The sequence below is a fragment of the Musca autumnalis genome, unplaced genomic scaffold (genome assembly GCF_047663935.1).
Source record: "Musca autumnalis isolate F117 unplaced genomic scaffold, ASM4766393v1 scaffold_1, whole genome shotgun sequence".
NCBI classification, from domain to species: Eukaryota; Metazoa; Arthropoda; class Insecta; order Diptera; family Muscidae; genus Musca; species Musca autumnalis.
Window position 1 is genome coordinate 148,163,391 of NW_027411644.1, and position 18,234 is coordinate 148,181,624.

The 18,234-nt window shown below is 37.0% G+C and overlaps 1 protein-coding gene across 1 annotated transcript; it reads right to left on the bottom strand.

Annotated features, from left to right (window-relative positions):
- Positions 1-14,684: 14,684 nt before the first annotated feature.
- On the bottom strand, positions 14,685-16,800 carry LOC141388895 (uncharacterized). Its single transcript, XM_073959538.1, has 3 exons — positions 16,701-16,800; positions 16,333-16,544; positions 14,685-15,989 (listed from the first exon to the last, which is right to left on the bottom strand). Exons 1-3 carry the CDS (start codon positions 16,798-16,800, stop codon positions 14,685-14,687), a joined length of 1,617 nt encoding a protein of 538 aa, XP_073815639.1.
- Between the last annotated feature and the right edge of the window lie 1,434 nt (positions 16,801-18,234).

Here is an 18,234-nt window from a genome sequence, read left to right on the forward strand (position 1 = left end):
TCTATGTCATCCAATGGTTTTATAAGCAGCGGTGTTCCCCAGGGAAGTATACTGGCACCATTCTTATTCAACATGTTTCTCTACGATTTTCCACACTTGATACAAAACTCGCAAGCCATCCTGTATGCAGATGATTGTTTAATATACGCCCATGATTCATCTCCAATCTCCGCTTTGAACAAGGCTGCTCATCACCTTCATATCATCGACAATTATTATAAAACATGGGGTATTAAAATAAACCCCTCAAAAAGCACGGCCATCTGCATAAGAAATGCATCAGGAAAGTGCCCGAGAAACGTAGTTCCCCAGAGTAAATTGCTGCAGCTAACGCTTAATGGCACCGATATTCCCTTTGTTCCCAGTATCAAATATTTGGGAGTCAACTTTAATAACTTGTTTAAGTTCAATCCACACTGTCGCGCAGCACTTCAAAAGGCTAAGCGTGTTGCTGGTAGATTCTCCTCGCTTTTTGGTAACAGACACTTGCCTCAAAATACAAAAATCCTTCTATACAAGGTAGCTATAAGGTCCATCCTGCTCTATGGCTTCGCAATCTGGTTCGCTATCTCCCCGATAGTGGCCAAGGAGTTGGAGGTCTTCGAGCGAAAGATTCTAAGAAAATCTATAAACAAACATTATGAGTCGCAGACTAAGAAATTTTCAAATACATACGTGTACAACACGGCAGGAGTCCAGCCATTCTGCAGATACGCAGTTGAACATCTGAGAAGATTTGTTGAGTCCCTTGCCACTCATGATAATGATGTGATAAAATCTTTATACGATTCCGAAAAATTTACGTCTTGGGAAGATTCTGTTTATTTCTCCCCTATTGGAGTTATAAACGAAAACATTGAAAGCGATACTGACATTATAAATGTACCTGAGTTCTTTAAAAAGACAACACCAAGTACTCATAGAGGCTAGTTTGTATGCTGGTTTTCGTAGTTTTCTACGTTAAATTCGTTTTTTTACATATACAGTTTGACAAGTAATTGTTTTCAACTGAGAAAACGAACACTTTTCATGCATTAATTACTAAAAAATTACAAATAGTTGTGATAAAAATGTCGGTTTTTTTGCAAAAATTAGTTGGTCGACTTATTTAAGACCATGTTGAATGGATAAATAAAAAATAACCCGCTTAGTTCAACAATAATAACCAAAAGTATAATTAACATGTAATGCAAGGTGCCAAGAAAATGTTTTCAAAATGTAATTAAGGTTCCAAAATACCCCATTTTTTCCGTAAATGCTTAAAAATCATGACATTTTATGAATTTCATTCTTAACAAGGATTAGTTGCTAACAAGTATCAGCAATCTTAGGCATGGGATATCCCCACTAAAAGGGTTACCATATGGACCAAGGGGGTATCAGATCATATTGCAGGTAAACAATGTCCTATAGGTCTCAAGCCAAGAATATCTAAAAACTAAGACGTTTTATGAGTATTTTGGTTTACCAAGATGGTACGACATCAATTACAATGAATATTACCTACAGCAGAACTCGATCAGTAGGGTTGCCAGATCGACTAAAAACGTGCCAGGTCTTAATAACAGTAAACTGGACCTCCTAGGCCCACAATTAGATCTTAAAAGTGGTTATTTAACTGAAATTTAATTTAGGGATAAGGATATTCACTAAAACAAACCAAAATATAACCAAGAAGTACAATAATCGGTTAGAAATGCATATGGAAGATATTGCTAAATTATACTGAGCTTGCTATAGACATCCATTTTATCTATTAACAGCCAGATTGAGGAATTCCCGTAAGTTTTTTGGCTTTGATGGTATACCATGATAACACTGTAGCATTATTTCCCCGTAACTTAGAAATTTTTGTCACAGTATTACTACACAGTACACGAAATGTCTCCAGTAGGTCATAGTAAGCATTTGCGAAAATTGTAGAAATCTGCACCCCACAAATTTCTAAGGAATATTAGTCTCCAAATGTGCTATTTTCGACTGGTTCATGCAATTTTCTTATCTCTTAATAAATTTTGAGTTGAATGAACCACTTGTAGCCTGTGGTTGTGGGCCTAGTTGGTCCCTTTTACTGTTAATAAAGCCTGGTACTTTTTTAGTCGATCTGGCAACCCTCCTGATCGAGCTATTCTGTAGGCAATATTTATTGTAATTTATGGAAGTCCATCCTTGTGAACTAAAAATACTCATAAAATGTCTTAGTTTTCAGATATTCCCGGTTTGAGACCAATAGGACATCGTTTACATGTAATACGATCTGGTACCCCCTTGGTCCATATGGTAACCCTCTTAGTGGGGATATTCCATGCCTAATATTGTTGATACTTGTTAGCAACTAATCCTTGTTAAGAATAAAATTCATAAAATGTCATGATTTTTAAGTATTTACCGAAAACATAGGGTATTTTGGAACCTCAATTACATTTTGAAAACATTTTCTTGGCACCTTGCATTACATGTTAATTATTATTTTGGTTATTATTGTTGAACTAAACGAGTTAATTTTTTATTTATCCATTCAATTTGGTCTTAAATAAGTCGACCAACTAATTGTTGCAAAAAACCCGACCTTTTTATCACAACTATTTGTAATTTTTTAGTAATTAATGCATGAAAAGTGTTCGTTTTCTTAGTTGAAAACAATTACTTGTCAAACTGTATATTTTTATATAAATGGGCTTTGCTCTTTCGTTTTATGTAATGAAATAGTTGTTTAGAAACAAAAACACTTTTGTGATATTTTTTTATACCCACCTCGTACATAATCAGGTGTTATTTATATTCGCTGTTCGCTATTATTTTCTACAGCCTTGTTAATTTTTTTGTTATCTAGTTTTAAGTAATTTATTATTTATCAACAGACGATTTCGCTCTGTCCGACATCTGATAAGACCGTGAGCAAGTCTTGTTTATTTTAAAATTCACAATTTCACTTTTATACTTTGTTATTATTTTTCAATGTCATCTTAGCACGTAGCGTAACAAAACATCTGATTGCTTTTAGAACAAGACGATTATAGTTCTAAGTGTTCATGTCATTAGTTCATTTTACATTACACAATGTTATCGATATAAGAAGAAGTCTCAATAAAGTTTAACTTAACTAACTTAAAAAAAAAACTAACTTACCTACATGCATTCAACAATAATAACATGTATGTAAAATCGTACTTGTTTGTTACACTTCTTACAATATTACGAAAAAATGCAACCCTACAAGTACGAAAATGGTGATGCATGCATCAAAAGTCGCAGCGTGTGTACAAGGCCTAAGTATTTGTTATAAAATAAATAAATACAAGCTGAACACGGACAGTTTTGCGGTAAATCACGAGACGGAAATTTTTAATGGAGTGGAGTTGGAGTCCATGTCGAAAGCTATACTAGTGATGGGAAGGCAACAACAACATAGTAGGAGGAAGTAGATTCAGTTGTGATTTTTTAGCTTCGAGAGAGTAAACAAGAGAGAAGTTACTGAGAACTTGCAAGTACTTTTTACTTGCGAAGTTATCGTACATACCTATTTTTTTGTCTTCTTTGTTGTTTGTCATCTGTTTATCGGGGTTGTCATCTAGCAACACATATTACGTACAGATGCAAAATTCACAAAATAAGCATTACGGAACCCCTGAAATATAAAAATGGTTCGTACATTTTTACAAGAACAACATTTTGAACGTATACGTTTTATTACGAACGGTTCAGGCAAGCATTTACAAAAAACAGGCTGTTAAGGCCTGCGTACATAAGCTGCCTTGCCTGATTGCCTTGATTTCCTGCTTCATTTCTGACATAATAAAAATAAAAGAATAAAGAAGGCAGAGCAAATTTCGAACTGGGTTGCCCTATTATTTTTTATTCTTTTATCAGAAGCAAGCAAGGTAAGCAGGCAAGGCAGCTTATGTACTCAAGGCCTGCGTACATAAGCTGCCTCGCCTGGTTGCCTTGCTTGCTTCTGATAAAAGAATAAAAAAGAAAAGGGCAACCCAGTTCGAAATTTCCTCGGCCTTCTTTATTCATTTATTTTAGCGTGTCAGGATCTGAAACTATAGTCTTCCCTGCCTTACCTCTTGGTAAACATCGCCAATTTTTTGCCACTAATAAATTATAGTTGTTTTAATAAAATATTAGAACAACGACTATGGGATTAAGCCTGACTATTTTGAAAAACAAAATAGAGGTCGTCATCCAAAATAAAAAAACGCTAATCCTCCTAATTGTGACACCGGGCACCGTCGAGATGTTGTTTATTGCTGTAGTATGAAATACCAACAAATTAGTTATGTGTTTTTTCGCTGAGAATTAACGAACGCATAGCAGTGGGAAAGATTTGTTTGCAAGCGGAGTTGCTCGAGTTTAGGTAGTGCCAAAGAAATTCTCGATCACTCTCGGAACTATTTGGAGGAACAAAGGAAATAAAAAGAACGACGAAAGAGAAAGATTCATTGAACGATATAGGTCTCGGAACTATTTGGAACGAAGGAAACAGGAAGAACAATGAAAGAGAAAGACTTATTGAACTATATCGCTCTCGGAACTATATTAAGGAACTAGTTCCTTTTGGGAAAAGGAACTAGAAAGATCGATCCGCTCCAGGAACTAGATTGCCCAACTCTATTCCTTACCAATTTTGCACAGACCGCACATTAACAATTTTTTTGTGGAAAACGAAATGTATTAAGAGGACTTCTTGTTCGTAGTGCACATCCATATCATCCTTTTAAATATACGACCGGGAAAAATTTAATGTTTTGAACAAAAGTTTTTCTTTTCCGTTTAGAAAATCAAATCCAAATTAAAAAACTGACACTTGCACACACATACACATTTAGGTATATATAAAATGTCTGTTCCAGAACCTGCAAGAAGCTACTACTTTTTACTACGATAACATTTTTTCCTTTATGTTATCGAAAAAAATAGTGAAAAATAGTAGATTCTTGCAGTTCTGGAACAGACCAAAACATTCTTTGTAAAATTCAGAGTGACAATGAATGTATTTCAAATTCAAAATTTGAAAAAATTTAAATCAGTTGTTAGCATGAAACTACCTTTATTCTTATACCATGGAAAAACATCAAAACTGTTGCATTCTGTTGTAACAGTGCACGGCTTTACTGTCTATGAAAAATGATAGACAGCTGGGAGACAATGTCCCGGGCCACACTAAGAGTAATTTCACTGAAATTTTGACATGAAAGTAAAAGAAAATGTAAAATAACACGGTCTGTTTGTTTCATACGAATATTGCAACAAAGCAAAATTGCAGAACACATGAAACCGTGGACACTAGTTTCTTGTAATTATGATTTTTTCCCAAAAAATGCGAACTTTCATGGCTAAATTTCATTGAAATTACTCTAGTGTGCCCGGGACAAACGACAAATGTATTCATGTGTTCTAAATCAGAGTTGCATTTGTAGACAAATTGTCTGGTGTAAACGCCAGAAATGAAGCAGCAAAGCAAGGCAAGTAGGCGAGGCAGCTTATGTACCCACCCCTTATAGGATTGGGTACATAAGCTAATTCGCCCACTGGCCTTACTTGCCTGCTTCATTTCTGACATAACAAAAATAAAAGAATAATAAAGGCCGAGCCAATTTCGAACAAGCTGCCTTACCTGCTTGCCTTGCTTGCTTCTGATAAAAGAATAAAAAGGAAAAGGGCAACCCAGTTCGAAATATGCTCGGCCTTCTTCATTCTTTTATTTTTATTATGTCAGAAATGCAAGCAAGCAACAAAGTCCATTATTTTAACCTTTAAGGTAGAAACACAATGACTTTTGTTGCTTGCTTCACGCTAAATTTCATGTAACTGAATAATCTTTTACAGAAATTTAGGCTTGGATAAGCACGAATTTCTCATTGTGTTCTCACCTTTAGAGCGAGTGTGCGTCTGTGTGTTTGTTGCACCGATTCTAGGTGTTACCAGAACTGTTTTCTGGAGAATTCCTGAAAAAGAAGGGATTGGGATAAATAGAGGTGGATTCAGCAACAGCGAGTTATGGGTACTTTACACGGTATATTTTTACATATGAGTTGTCACTTTGCATATACATTTTGTATGGGAGAAGTGACAACTCATATGCAAAAAAACGTACCGTGTAAAGTATCCATTAGTTGTTTTTAAACGTCGAACTGAAGAGATCGGTTAAAGAAGAAATAAAGAAAAGCTTTTTGTTTATTAAATAAAGTCGGTTCCGAATAAGTGTAATACCCCGGTTACACTTAGCCGGATTAACCCAGTGGGTTTGGATTTCAAATGTCAATTCCATAGCGCAAACGTCAAATAAATTCTCTCGAAGTGTTTTAACCCGGCAAAAAAATCTAGTGTAACCGTACTATAATAAAGTAAATAGAGCATTCTAGAAACGTAATCTCAAACGAACTATTACAACCGATGTTCGGAAAATGAACGAAAAATTGCAAATGTTTCGTCTTCGAGTGGCGTTGCCGGTATGCTGGCGTTTTGCGCGGCTATGGCTCGCCGGTTAAAGGGTGGTTCTTGCCACTCGCAGACTATTCGGTTGACAAACTGGTTTGACAATGCGACATTTGAAGAATTTCTTGTCAAGCTTTGCATTGTAATTGCTTTTAAAATCACTCTGTCTAAAACTTCTACGTTAAACTTCTTGTCCCGGGATGAATTTGATCTGTAAGATCTCTCATTTTTTAAGTATGCCTGATGCAGACTATTTCGTATTTTTTCTCGGACAGGTCTTGCTTTACGGACGGAGCAGTCATGACAACTTCGGGGTCGCCAAGAAGTTCCAGCTTCCGGGCTAGTTTGTAGATGCTGCCATGGGTGATCATATTTACTCCAAAGAGTGCAAAGTAAGGAGTAACTCCAATCGAACTATGTACGAAAGACCTCAGGGAGCACTCTATTTCAGAAAGGTTTTTATACCAATGGTCTTCTCCCAGATATGAACGGATGGCTGCCAAAATTGACTGATTCACTCTCTGAAGCATTTGCTTGAGGAGAGTGAAGTGCAGCCCTTACGTGATTGATCCCAAAAATTTTCACTAGGTCATCAAATTCTTTGCTGGTGAATTGTTTACCATTATCTGAAACAATGGTTTCGGGGGTTCCGAATTTGTGGAACACCTCGCTGATTAAGAACTTTACCACATTGCTAGTATTCGCTTTGGCCATAGCTTTAGTAGGACATATTCCGACAAATGGTCTAGCACAATGAACAAAAAACTACTCCCCCCTTTTGTTCTAGGGTAGGGCCCTAAAAAATCTACATAGATCCGTTGGAACGGTCTATTGGTCACTATCTCGGCCCCCATAGGAGGCCTCAATCTTGTATTGGCAGGTTTAGCATCTTTGCATACGACGCAATTCTTTACATAGTTTCTAACTTGCCGGCGACTCCAAATCAATTAAGGACGACACATCCAGTGAAACTTCCTCCATGTCGTATCGTGATAGAGTGTCTGTGACAATGTTCTGTGTGGGCGTTGAGTTTACGAGCGTCCAGGCACAAACGGTTCTTCTCGCTCTTTCGGACTAAAGTAACCGGATGACTCCATTTCCAAGTCCTGTGGTAACTCTTCCTCTACTGGCCAGTCGAGTTAATGTACTCTTTGAGGCGTGCCATATCTTGCTTGCGCCTTTGACTCGCAATCAAGTTCTCAGTTCGTTTATTTTGTCTATAGAACTCGCCCAGATCTCGAAATAGCGCTGCAAAAGTATTCTGTGCCAGAGTTGGTTTAAGGTTTCCCCTCATAATTTCTACAATTTCCTGCTCGTTGTAAGGAACCTTTTGTTGCGTGCGTAGCTTCAGCACAGAGTTGTAGAATTCGTCAAAGCTTTCCTGAGGTAGTTGACGACTATTTAGAATTTGCATTTGAATCTGAAACTCGTTCTCGTATCGACTTTACTGCGCAATCAGAGCATTCTTTATTTCGCTCCAGGTTCTAAACTGTGTTATTTTATGACTATTCCAATACCAGTCCAAAGCTGGTTTGTCTAGCAGTTGGTGGAATTTTGTCACAAACTCTTCTTCGGGGCAAATGTAGTCTCGCTTCAGCTCCCCTACTCGAAATATGAACTCTTGCACGTTCATCGTTTTATCGGTTCCATCAAATCGTACTCCCAATTTATCCTAACTAAAACGCCCTCTTTCTGTCGCCTGGGTGGTGGGATTTGATCCTCCTATAGCTGGCGTAGGCTCATTTAAATACGGTGGCAGCCGTTTTGGTACGCCATTGGCTCAGAAGTTTGGCGGCGGATGGGGAAAAGGACCCACTGGTACGGGATTGGGTGCTGGTGGATTGTCGGTCGCTGGCATCTGTGGGTAGGGAACTGGGGCCGGTCGTGCTCTCGGCGGATAGTGGAAAGGAGCTGGTCGTGGTATTTGCGGCGGTAAGCCAATTGGAGCAGGATTGGGTGCTGATGGCGCATCTGTCGCCGGTATCTGCGGATAGAGAACTGGAGCTGGCCCTGGTATCTGTGGTGGAAAGCCTGTTGGTAGGTTCGATTGTGCCTGCTGAGACCTTAAGCCCGACGCCAACGCCTGTGAAGTGAGGATAGCTGACTCCAAGGACGCACGAGCTTGTGCTTGGGCAGCTTCATTTTGCATCGTCCACCTACCCGAGGGGACAAATGGTCCATGGGGTCATTGCCCACTAACATTGAGCGTCTGGTGGCTTCTGCGATTCATGGCAGGGACGTACGCAGGGGGGTTTGGTCGAACAAAAATTGTTTAAGCTACTGGAACTAGTTATTATATTTTCTTCTCATAAAATTGTTTGTATATTTGAAGATTTCAAATTAAAACTTATATTTTCTTAAGTTTCTGAACAGAAAATGTACATCATTAACAAGTTTTGTAAGAAAATATATTAAAAATTTTTGTTTGTAAGCTCTTTTTGAGAGAAACTTCCAATGAAATCTGAATTACTTCTTTATGTCATATCATATCACTATCAAATGCTAATTCCTTAATGAATATACCCCATGTTTATTATTTATTCGAACTGTATAGAGCTCTGGAGGCTTAAAACTCATCCGGTTATAAAAAAATAACGAGTTCAGTGTTGTGGGAATGGAAATATATAAAAAAAAATCTATTGAATAAAATGTATGAAGGGTCGGTCCTTCGTGGACTACATATTGAAAGCCAATTAGAAATTTGTTTTACTGCCATCGCCAAAATTTTGTTATTCTGTTTTAGACAAATTTGCTGCTAAACAGTATGAACAAATAATGAAGACAAATGATTATAATTGTAAACTCAGACTTTAGATTACGAGATTATATCGACACCTCCAAATAATAGTATTCTAAGTCTAAAAAGTGAGTTTTGCAGGAGAAGCTCTCAAAGTTTGGAATTTTTTTTTGAACTTCAGTACTATGCTAAGTTAATATTTGTTTATAACTTCTGTTCAGATTGACCGATAATTACCAAAATTAGACAGAATTTATGTTAAAGGACGTTCGACACCTCCAAATAATAGTTTGCTAATTCTGAAAAGCGAGTTTTGCAGAACAAGCTCTAAAAGTTTGGAAATTTCTTTGACCTTCAGTACTATGCTAAGTAAATATTTGTTAATAACTTCTGTTCGGATTGTCCGATCATTACCAAAATTTGACAGAATTTAAGTTAAAGGACGTTAATTATAAAAATGTAAAGAACTTGAAAACATGCTAAGTCGACTTAGCATACTATTATTTGGAGGTGTCGATATACACTGGGATTGTATCGTATAGATATCATAATGATTTAAGACTTCACATATGTTTGGACGATATTCGTTTCAGCCAAGATGGAAGTACTTACCACCGTCAGTCCGTCTGTATCTCTGTTTGTCTGGCAGGTTGGAACTCATGATAACTCTCGGTCCAAGTTATGGATCTCGTAATGCTTTGTCCAAATTAAATTTAAGTCATATCGGTACCTCCGCCATAAAAGTTCAAAAATGTTCACTAAAATGGTCGAAGGGACTAACCGATTCTAAAATCGAACCTAATATGGTTCGCAAGATTACTTCCAAAAGTACATCAAGAGAATATGTTTGGACAACATCTTCAGGTCTCTTATACAAGTCTAGCATAACTGCAGTTTAAAGACTGTTCGATGATTCTTTGGACATTTTGAAGTCTTGTTTACAGCAATATCCTACTTTTTGTGGACAAGTTTATGCTTCCTGACAAAGCTCTAAATACTACGTTGGCCAACTAAAAAGCTTATGGGCGCGGTAACTATCGATAGGAGTGTCTCTCAAATAATTATTAGTGAATAATTATGTGGGGTTCATTAAGTCCATCAAAGTGTTTGTCATCGAGTCCAAAAACTTCTAATCGTACAATTAAGAAAACAAATTATAACGCTTCTTTTGTAACATAATATTAAAAGTAAAAATAATCCTGGTATCAGAATCTATCTCTTTCGGTAAATAAAGCTGTGCAACATTTTTAAGCTAATCTTGTGCAAATAATTTGAAGTGAGGATTTTTTGAAAGAACAGACCCAAAGTACAAAAACCCTAGTTCCGTTTTGTTGAGTCAGATACAGCTTGGATTTTATGGCCCCATCTAAACATTGTTAAATATCGACTTTTTAAACAACTCGGGGCTATATCTCTGAAACCAATGCAAATCTTCTTCTGACCTTTGCAGCAAATTTGTAGATAAGGGCCAAAATAAAATATTTGGAGAAATAAAAAAAAAAAAAATTTTATAATATATCTAAAAATTCCATAATTTGTACACATTTCGCACCATATCTCCAAAACTGTTAAATTTTTCTTAATGTTTTCATTTGGAAACATATCAACGACAACGACAGCCGATATTCTTAAAAATTAGGCTAAGATCATCGAAATAGTGAAAATCTTGCTATAGCAAAGACAACGGCAATTCTTGGTGGTTGTAAAATTCTGCGATAAACCATAACGTGGACCTGTATGATTAAAAACATCAATATACTTCAATAAATTTTACATGGCGATATTACGGAACGTGGCCCGATATTGTCTATTTTCAATTCTAAATATCCTACTCTGTAAATATTTAAAATTGTATCCTTAGTCCCGATTTACATTAAACGATTTTTCTTGCGGCAATTTTTCTCGTTCTCTTTTAAACTTGCCTCTTTATATGTTTTTGTTTGCTTGAATAGGAATGGTGAAGATTGGGTGATTTTGCAAGTGTTGGCAAATTCCCCTTATGCTTGGTTTACATTTACGAAATCCACTCGATTTCAACTGTCAAATCCATAGGGTAAACGTCAAATGAAATCCAGATGAGATTTCATTTGACGTTTGAGCTATGGAATTGACAGTTGAAATCGAGTGGATTTCGTAAATATGAACCAAGCATAAGGGGAATTTGCCAACACTTGCAAAATCACCCAATCTTCACCATTCCTATTCAAGCAGCAGCACTACTACAAGCTCGCTATGGCTCAATTATATGGTTCTTCTCGAATGAGGATGGCTAAACATGGAGAATCGGCAAATGTTGTTATTGGCTATTAAACACTAGACTAAAAAAGTTAAATAAAATGCAAGATGAAAGGTTTCCTAACGACTAGTACGATTAGATGTTATACGAGCTAACCCTAACAACTAAGACAATAGTGAAAGATGACCCAATCATATTGACTAAAACTGGAACAGATGACACTTTCCCGGACTTCCACTATAGCAACGCGTCAGGGACTCTTAAATAACCTAGACGGGACTAACTGAAGATGAACGAAAAAAAGTTATCTATTCCTAAAACTATTAAAACTACAAGACATATTTCTGGTCCTATGTTCTGGGCGCCATTTTGTAACAACCGATGTTCGTAAAACGAACGAAAAATCGCAAATGTTTCGTTTTCGAGTGGCGTTGCCGGTATGCTGGCGTTTTGCGCGGCTATGGCTCGCCGGATGAGGGGTGATTCTTGCCACTCGCAGACTTTTTGGTTGACCAAAAGAAAGAAATCATACCGGTCTTGACATAGATAAAGAATAAAGGAGCAAAAATGTATGGAATGCTGAGGCAGCTGAGGATGACCCCAATATGTAGGTAAGTATGTATAGTTAAAGTTTTGATTATAATTATATTCCGGATTAAAATTAATGTATGTATGTATTTTCTTTTTAATTCCAGGAAAAGACAATCAAAAGGATGACTGTCGATTACACTTTAAAACGACGAGCAAAGCAAAACTAGGTCACCTAACCCTGAAATGAGCTCAATTCAACGTTGTGTACCATGGTAGAACAAATACAAGGTAAAGTTAATACTACAACAAATACAACTCGAACAACAACCACAAAGGAATTTGTTTTTGTTTGTAAACCTTAGTGTCAACGTAAATGTAAACAAAACAAGGAAATGTCTATAAATTATTGGAATTTAAAAAACTAATATTTTTTCACATTTGATTGAATATTTTGGAAAACATGAATGAAAACTCGTTAGATTTTCAATTTGAATGTTTCCATATCATTCCACTAAATGCATAATTTCTCGCAGAAAGTAGAATACTTGCAAAAATGTTTCGGGTCGCTGGTAATTCATTGAAAAAAGAGAAGATGTTTCAATCATTTGCTTTTGAAAACAAAAAAACACATGTTTATTAGGGCTTTATTCTTTTCAAGTTTAACAAAATACCACACATATTAACAAATATTGTACCGCCTCTATAAGCGATGTTTTAGTGTGCGGCATGTCGTTCGGACCTGGAGGAGGTTACATGTCAATGATATGAAGCCGTCTTTATGGGAAATAGTTTTTTTTCTGACGAATAAATTTGTTCTTCAAAAATATATATCCCTAATATACATCGAACATAGAAATAAATACATAAAATGTCGAATGGAATTTGACACTAACACTACAACCCAGTTCAGTCAGCTGGGTATTGCTGCTACCTTTTCTTGTTCTACCATGGTTGTGTACCTGTCCACCAATGCAAGGTGAGTAAAAATTACCTGGAATATGGGTGTAAGTGGTCAATTGGGGACGATACCAGGGCCTGCCGGACGGGCAAAGCTTAACTGCGCCTCCCCCGTTGGACTGGATGGGCGGTGGTTTGGCTCCAATTCGCTGAGTTCCAAGACTATATTTGTTTGGTTTTAAACTTTGTTTAGCTTTAAGTTATAGAATTGTTTAGTTTTAAGTATTTTCTTTAGTTTGTTAATAATTGGTTGTTAATTGACCTTTTTCCAAGATTTTTAAAATAATAAGAAAAATCTCATCTGGATTTCATTTGACGTTTAACCTATGGATTTGACAGTTGAAATCGAATGGATTTCGTAAATGTAAACCAAGCATTACGTTGTTCGCCTGTCGAACGACGTACACGAATAAACCCGTTTCCACGACACTATTCGTAATTACCCAAAACATAAACAAAATTTCTTTCATTTTTGTTTCCTTGTTTCCACGTAAATTTGAACCGAAACACATAAAATATACATTAAATGAACAGGAAAAGCAATAGACTTTCCTTCAAATGCATGGTTTAATAAGAAAGGTTAGCCAAAGCTTTATGTCAATTTAAGTTTTTTCATTCGAGTATTCCTAAAACTTCAAAACAATATACACAAACTGTGTATGTGTGTGTGGTGTTTGAATAATATGCCAAACAATTTTAAAAACAATCGAATTCAATGATTTTTAAAATTATTTTTGGAACATTTGTATGGAAATAATTCGTCAGGTTATCATTGAAACAAACATTTTATCATATCCACAACTTGATTATGCGGAGAAACATTGGTCCTTCATTCATTTTTCGCGATTTTTATAAAATGCTCAAAATTGGTGTTGTAAACAAACCCACTTGTTGCTTAATTTTGAAGTTTTAGGAATTCAGGAAAAACAAGGGTTCTATAGATTTTTTCATTTAAATCTACCTCTATACTTATATATATATATATATGTCCTGTTTTATTTGTTAAAGAAATGTGATACAAAATAATATGAACATATCATAACAAATAAAGTTCATGTAGAACATAGGGCGGTAACAAATTCTCTCCATCTTCTTCTATCGTTAGCGATACTTTTGACTTGATTCCATGTCTTGTTGAGGGCTTCGTATTCTCTCTTAACGCATCTGATCCACGTCATTCGGGGTCGACCTGGTCTTCGGTGTCCCTGAGGATTCCACTGCAAAGCTGACTTCGTGATGTCATTATCGGGACGCCTTAAAATGTGTCCAATCCAAGTCCATTTTCGTTTCTTGATTTCCTCCTCGACTGGGATATTATTTGTAATAGTGAGCAGCTCATTAGTTGATATTACATTCGGCCAGTATATGTGGAGGATACGTTTAAGGCAGCCATTTATGAACGTTTGGAGCTTTTTCATATTCGACTGGGTGGTACCCCACGTTGATGAGCCATATAGCAACACTGATTTCACGCTGCTGTCGAAAATGCGTAATTTTGTTTTGCGACTAATGTTATTAGATCGCCATGTTTTAGGTAGGGCTTGGAAAGCTGCTCTGGCTTTGTTTATACGGGCCACAATGTCGTCTTCAGAGCCACCATTTGCAGATATGACGCTTCCGAGGTAGCAAAATGTATTGACGTCTTCGATGTTAATGCCATTAACGGTTAGTGGTGTTGTAACACTGGTCCCGATTCGCATAAGTTTTGTCTTTTTGATGTTAATTTTGAGGCCTATACTAGATGCATTGATAATAAGCCTATTTAGTATTTTTTGGATGTCTTCAAAACGGTAGGCGATTGTTGAGGTTCCACCGTATGCCACATGGGGCCTCGCTGTTTGTTTTGTTCATAACAAAGTCCAGCATTAACAGGAATAACGTTGGTGACAAAATGCATCCCTGTTTAACTCCGGCTGTAGTCATAAAGGGTGAACTTTCTGCTGTATTAAAACGCACACGGCATGTCGAATTTCTGTAGAGTTCACGAATGAGGAGTATTATTTTGTCCGGAATACCATTTAGGGAAAGGATTTCCCACAGTGCATCACGTGATATGGTGTCGAATGCTCTTTCAAAGTCGACGAAAAGTAAGTAGAGATGTGCATTGTACTCCTTTGATTGCTCGATGATAATTCGAAGTGTGTTGATATGGTCGGCGCAAGATCTGCCGGTGCGAAACCCTGCCTGTTCGCATCGCAGTATTGATTCCACAGCTGGGCGTATCCGGTTTAGCAGTAGCGATGCCATGAGTTTTGCAATAGAGTTGAGTAAAGTGATGCCTCGCCAATTCTTACATTCCTTCAAATCACCTTTTTTGGGAATTGTAATTATGACTCCTTCTTTCCATGCGTCTTGAATTTTCGATGTTGTCCATGCAGTGCGTATAATAGGAAAAAGGGCATCTACTAGTGATGGAGCGCCATATTTTAGCAGTTCAGCTGGTATGTTATCAGGGCCACTGGATTTACCATTTCTCAGAGACTCAAGAGCTGATTTTATTTCATCCCGAGTTGGTGGGTGGGTTGCGATGTCCCGTCTTTGGTTTCGTCTTGAGGGTGTTGGGAGTGGCTGGTAGTTTTGGGATGTTGTGGAATTTTCGGAGAAGAATTCACACCATCGATTAAGTTGTTCGTCTGATGTTGTGAGTTCGGCTCCGTTTTTGTCTCTGATCGATGCAGTACTTCTTATGTTGTTGCCACTTAGTTTTTTTATTGTTACATATACTTGGCGCATGTTCCCAACATTCGATGCTTGTTCAGCTTCATCTGCGATTTTGTTAAAGTATACTTCACTGTCTAAGCGCGCAAGTTTTTTAACATTGTTTGCTGTTATTCTATATTCAAACTTTGCTACGGTCCTTTCCTCGTTAGTCTGCGCTGCTTCAATACGATTTTTTTGATTTTTCCGTTTTTGAATTTCGGCCCATGTTGTGTCAGTTATCCACGGCTTTCTTCTATTAACAGCGCGGCCAAGTACGGTCTGTGCACTTCTGTTACATGCATCGACTATCGTCTGCCATGAGCCATCACGTCGTCCTCCGTTGTTTAGTTCTGTACTCAGTGCGGTGTTGTATGCTTCGACAGTACTCTGATTTTGCAAACGGTTAATGTTATATTTGCGACCCTTTTTTTGTCTTTTGAATTGCAGCTGGCCGAAGGCGAAAGACTCCTACCAAGAGCTGATGGTCGCTATCGATGTCCGCACCGCGCCTTGTCCTCACATCCATTAAAGAACCCACAAACAGGTTACTTATTATAATATGGTCAATCTGGTTTCTTGTCCTTCCGTCTGGAGATTGCCATGTATATTTGTGGATATTTTTGTGGATGAACTTGGTACCACCAATGTAGAAATTATGCCGTGCACAAAAGTCTATGAGTCTGTCTCCATTATCGTTTTTTTGACTGCATAAACCATTTGTTCCCATTACTGCTTCTATGCCGGCATTAGTATTACCAACTTTGGCATTAAAATCACCCATGAGAATTTTAATGTCGCCGCCTGGGAGTGAGCTTATGGTAGCGTCAAGCTGGGAATAGAAATCATCTTTCACAGATTCATCATCTGGTTCCGTAGGGGCATAACATTGTATTATAGCAATCTTCCGAAATCGTGAGTTCAGCCTAGCTACTATAATACGGTCTGAAATGGGTTTGTAGTCGATGAGACAATTGCTAGTTTTAGGCGTTAAAAGTATTCCAACTCCATTGATACGGTTACTATCATTTCCAGAGAATAGGAGTTTGAAGCCAGAGGATGTCTCGAAGGGAGGCCCACTTTTAGGTCATCTTACTTCACTTAAGCCAAGAACAGATAGCTTGTAAGTATCCATTTCACGACATGCTTGTTCCAATCTAGATGGTTCAGAGAGTGTTCTCACGTTCCATGTACCAATCATAATCCGTTTCTTGAAAGCAAGGGTCGTCATCATAGGGCTGTTATTTGAATTTGTTAACGTTTCTGTAATCAAGTTTTTTTTTAAGATGTGCGGCTGATTGGGCCACAGCATCCGATCCTAGTGTTGGGGCTGCCAACAAACCCTCTAGGCCGGGTCGCCTTCTCACTTTAGCTATCGACTGACGGCTGCCTGTGCGATATTTCCAGGGAATACTTGATTAAAAATCGGAAGTTGTGAGCTGCTTGGAAAATTCAACAAATGAGTCGCCTCTGGTCACTCCCAAGTGAATGACGGTCAGAGGTTTTCCGTACCGAAGTACACATCTGAGAAAGTCCCCATCCCCCTATACTTATACCATGTTCAAATGTATCTTTTATATTTAACTAAACACTTTTCATTCATTTTTTCCATAAATTCTGAATAATTTTGTGTTTTCAATATATTTTTATATGTTTCTATTTTCAAAATTAAAGAGAGAGACATGCCAAAACAATGTTTTTTGTATACAGACTTTCAGTTATTTGTGTAATTTTTGTTTCTGATTTTTTTTCGCGATTTTGGACTAGTGGACAAGAAATGTGTGTGGAATTAAGAAGGAAACACAATCTTCTTCCTTCTGCATCTATATAAAAAATTTAGTTCATTAATTTTCATTCATCTTTTTTCTAAAAATTTTTGTGTTTTCAACAAATTTTTCAATTTTGAATTTAGACATGTCATAATTAATTTTTTGATAAATTCTCTCATTTGTTATGTCATGTTCACACGAGCGTTTCAATTACGTTGTTCGCCTGTCGAACGACGTACACGAATTAACCCGTTTCAACGACACCATTCGTAATTAACAGAAACATTAACAAAATGTCCTTCATTTTTGTTTCCTTGTTTTCACGAAAATTTGAACCGAAAACACATAAAATATACATTAAATGAATAGGAAAAGCAATAGACTTTCCTTCAAATGTATCTTCTATATTTAACTACACACATTTCATTCATTTTTTCCATAAATTCTGAACAATTTTGTATTTTCAATATATTTTTATATGTTTCTATTTTCAAAATTAAAGAGAGAGAGAGAGAAATTTCAAAACAATGTTTGTGTATACTAGTGATGCACATGGTACAATAATACAGGTAGCATTATCAAGCCAGCTGATGGTAACATAATGTGTCAATTGCATTGAATTGATGTCAAATTTTGACATCTTATGTTACCAACAATTGCCGATGCGGCTACCTGTGTATTTGTACCATGGTGATGCATATAACAATAGGTCTGTCTGGTTACCCTAAAATTTGTAACAACTTGTACCAATTGTTGCTGGAAGTCGTCTGTTAACACAAAAAACCAGCAAAAGAGAGCGATTCGAGAGAGACATTTTGACAGTTCTTTCACTGAGAGTCTGCAAATTCTTGCTGGAATGCAATGCT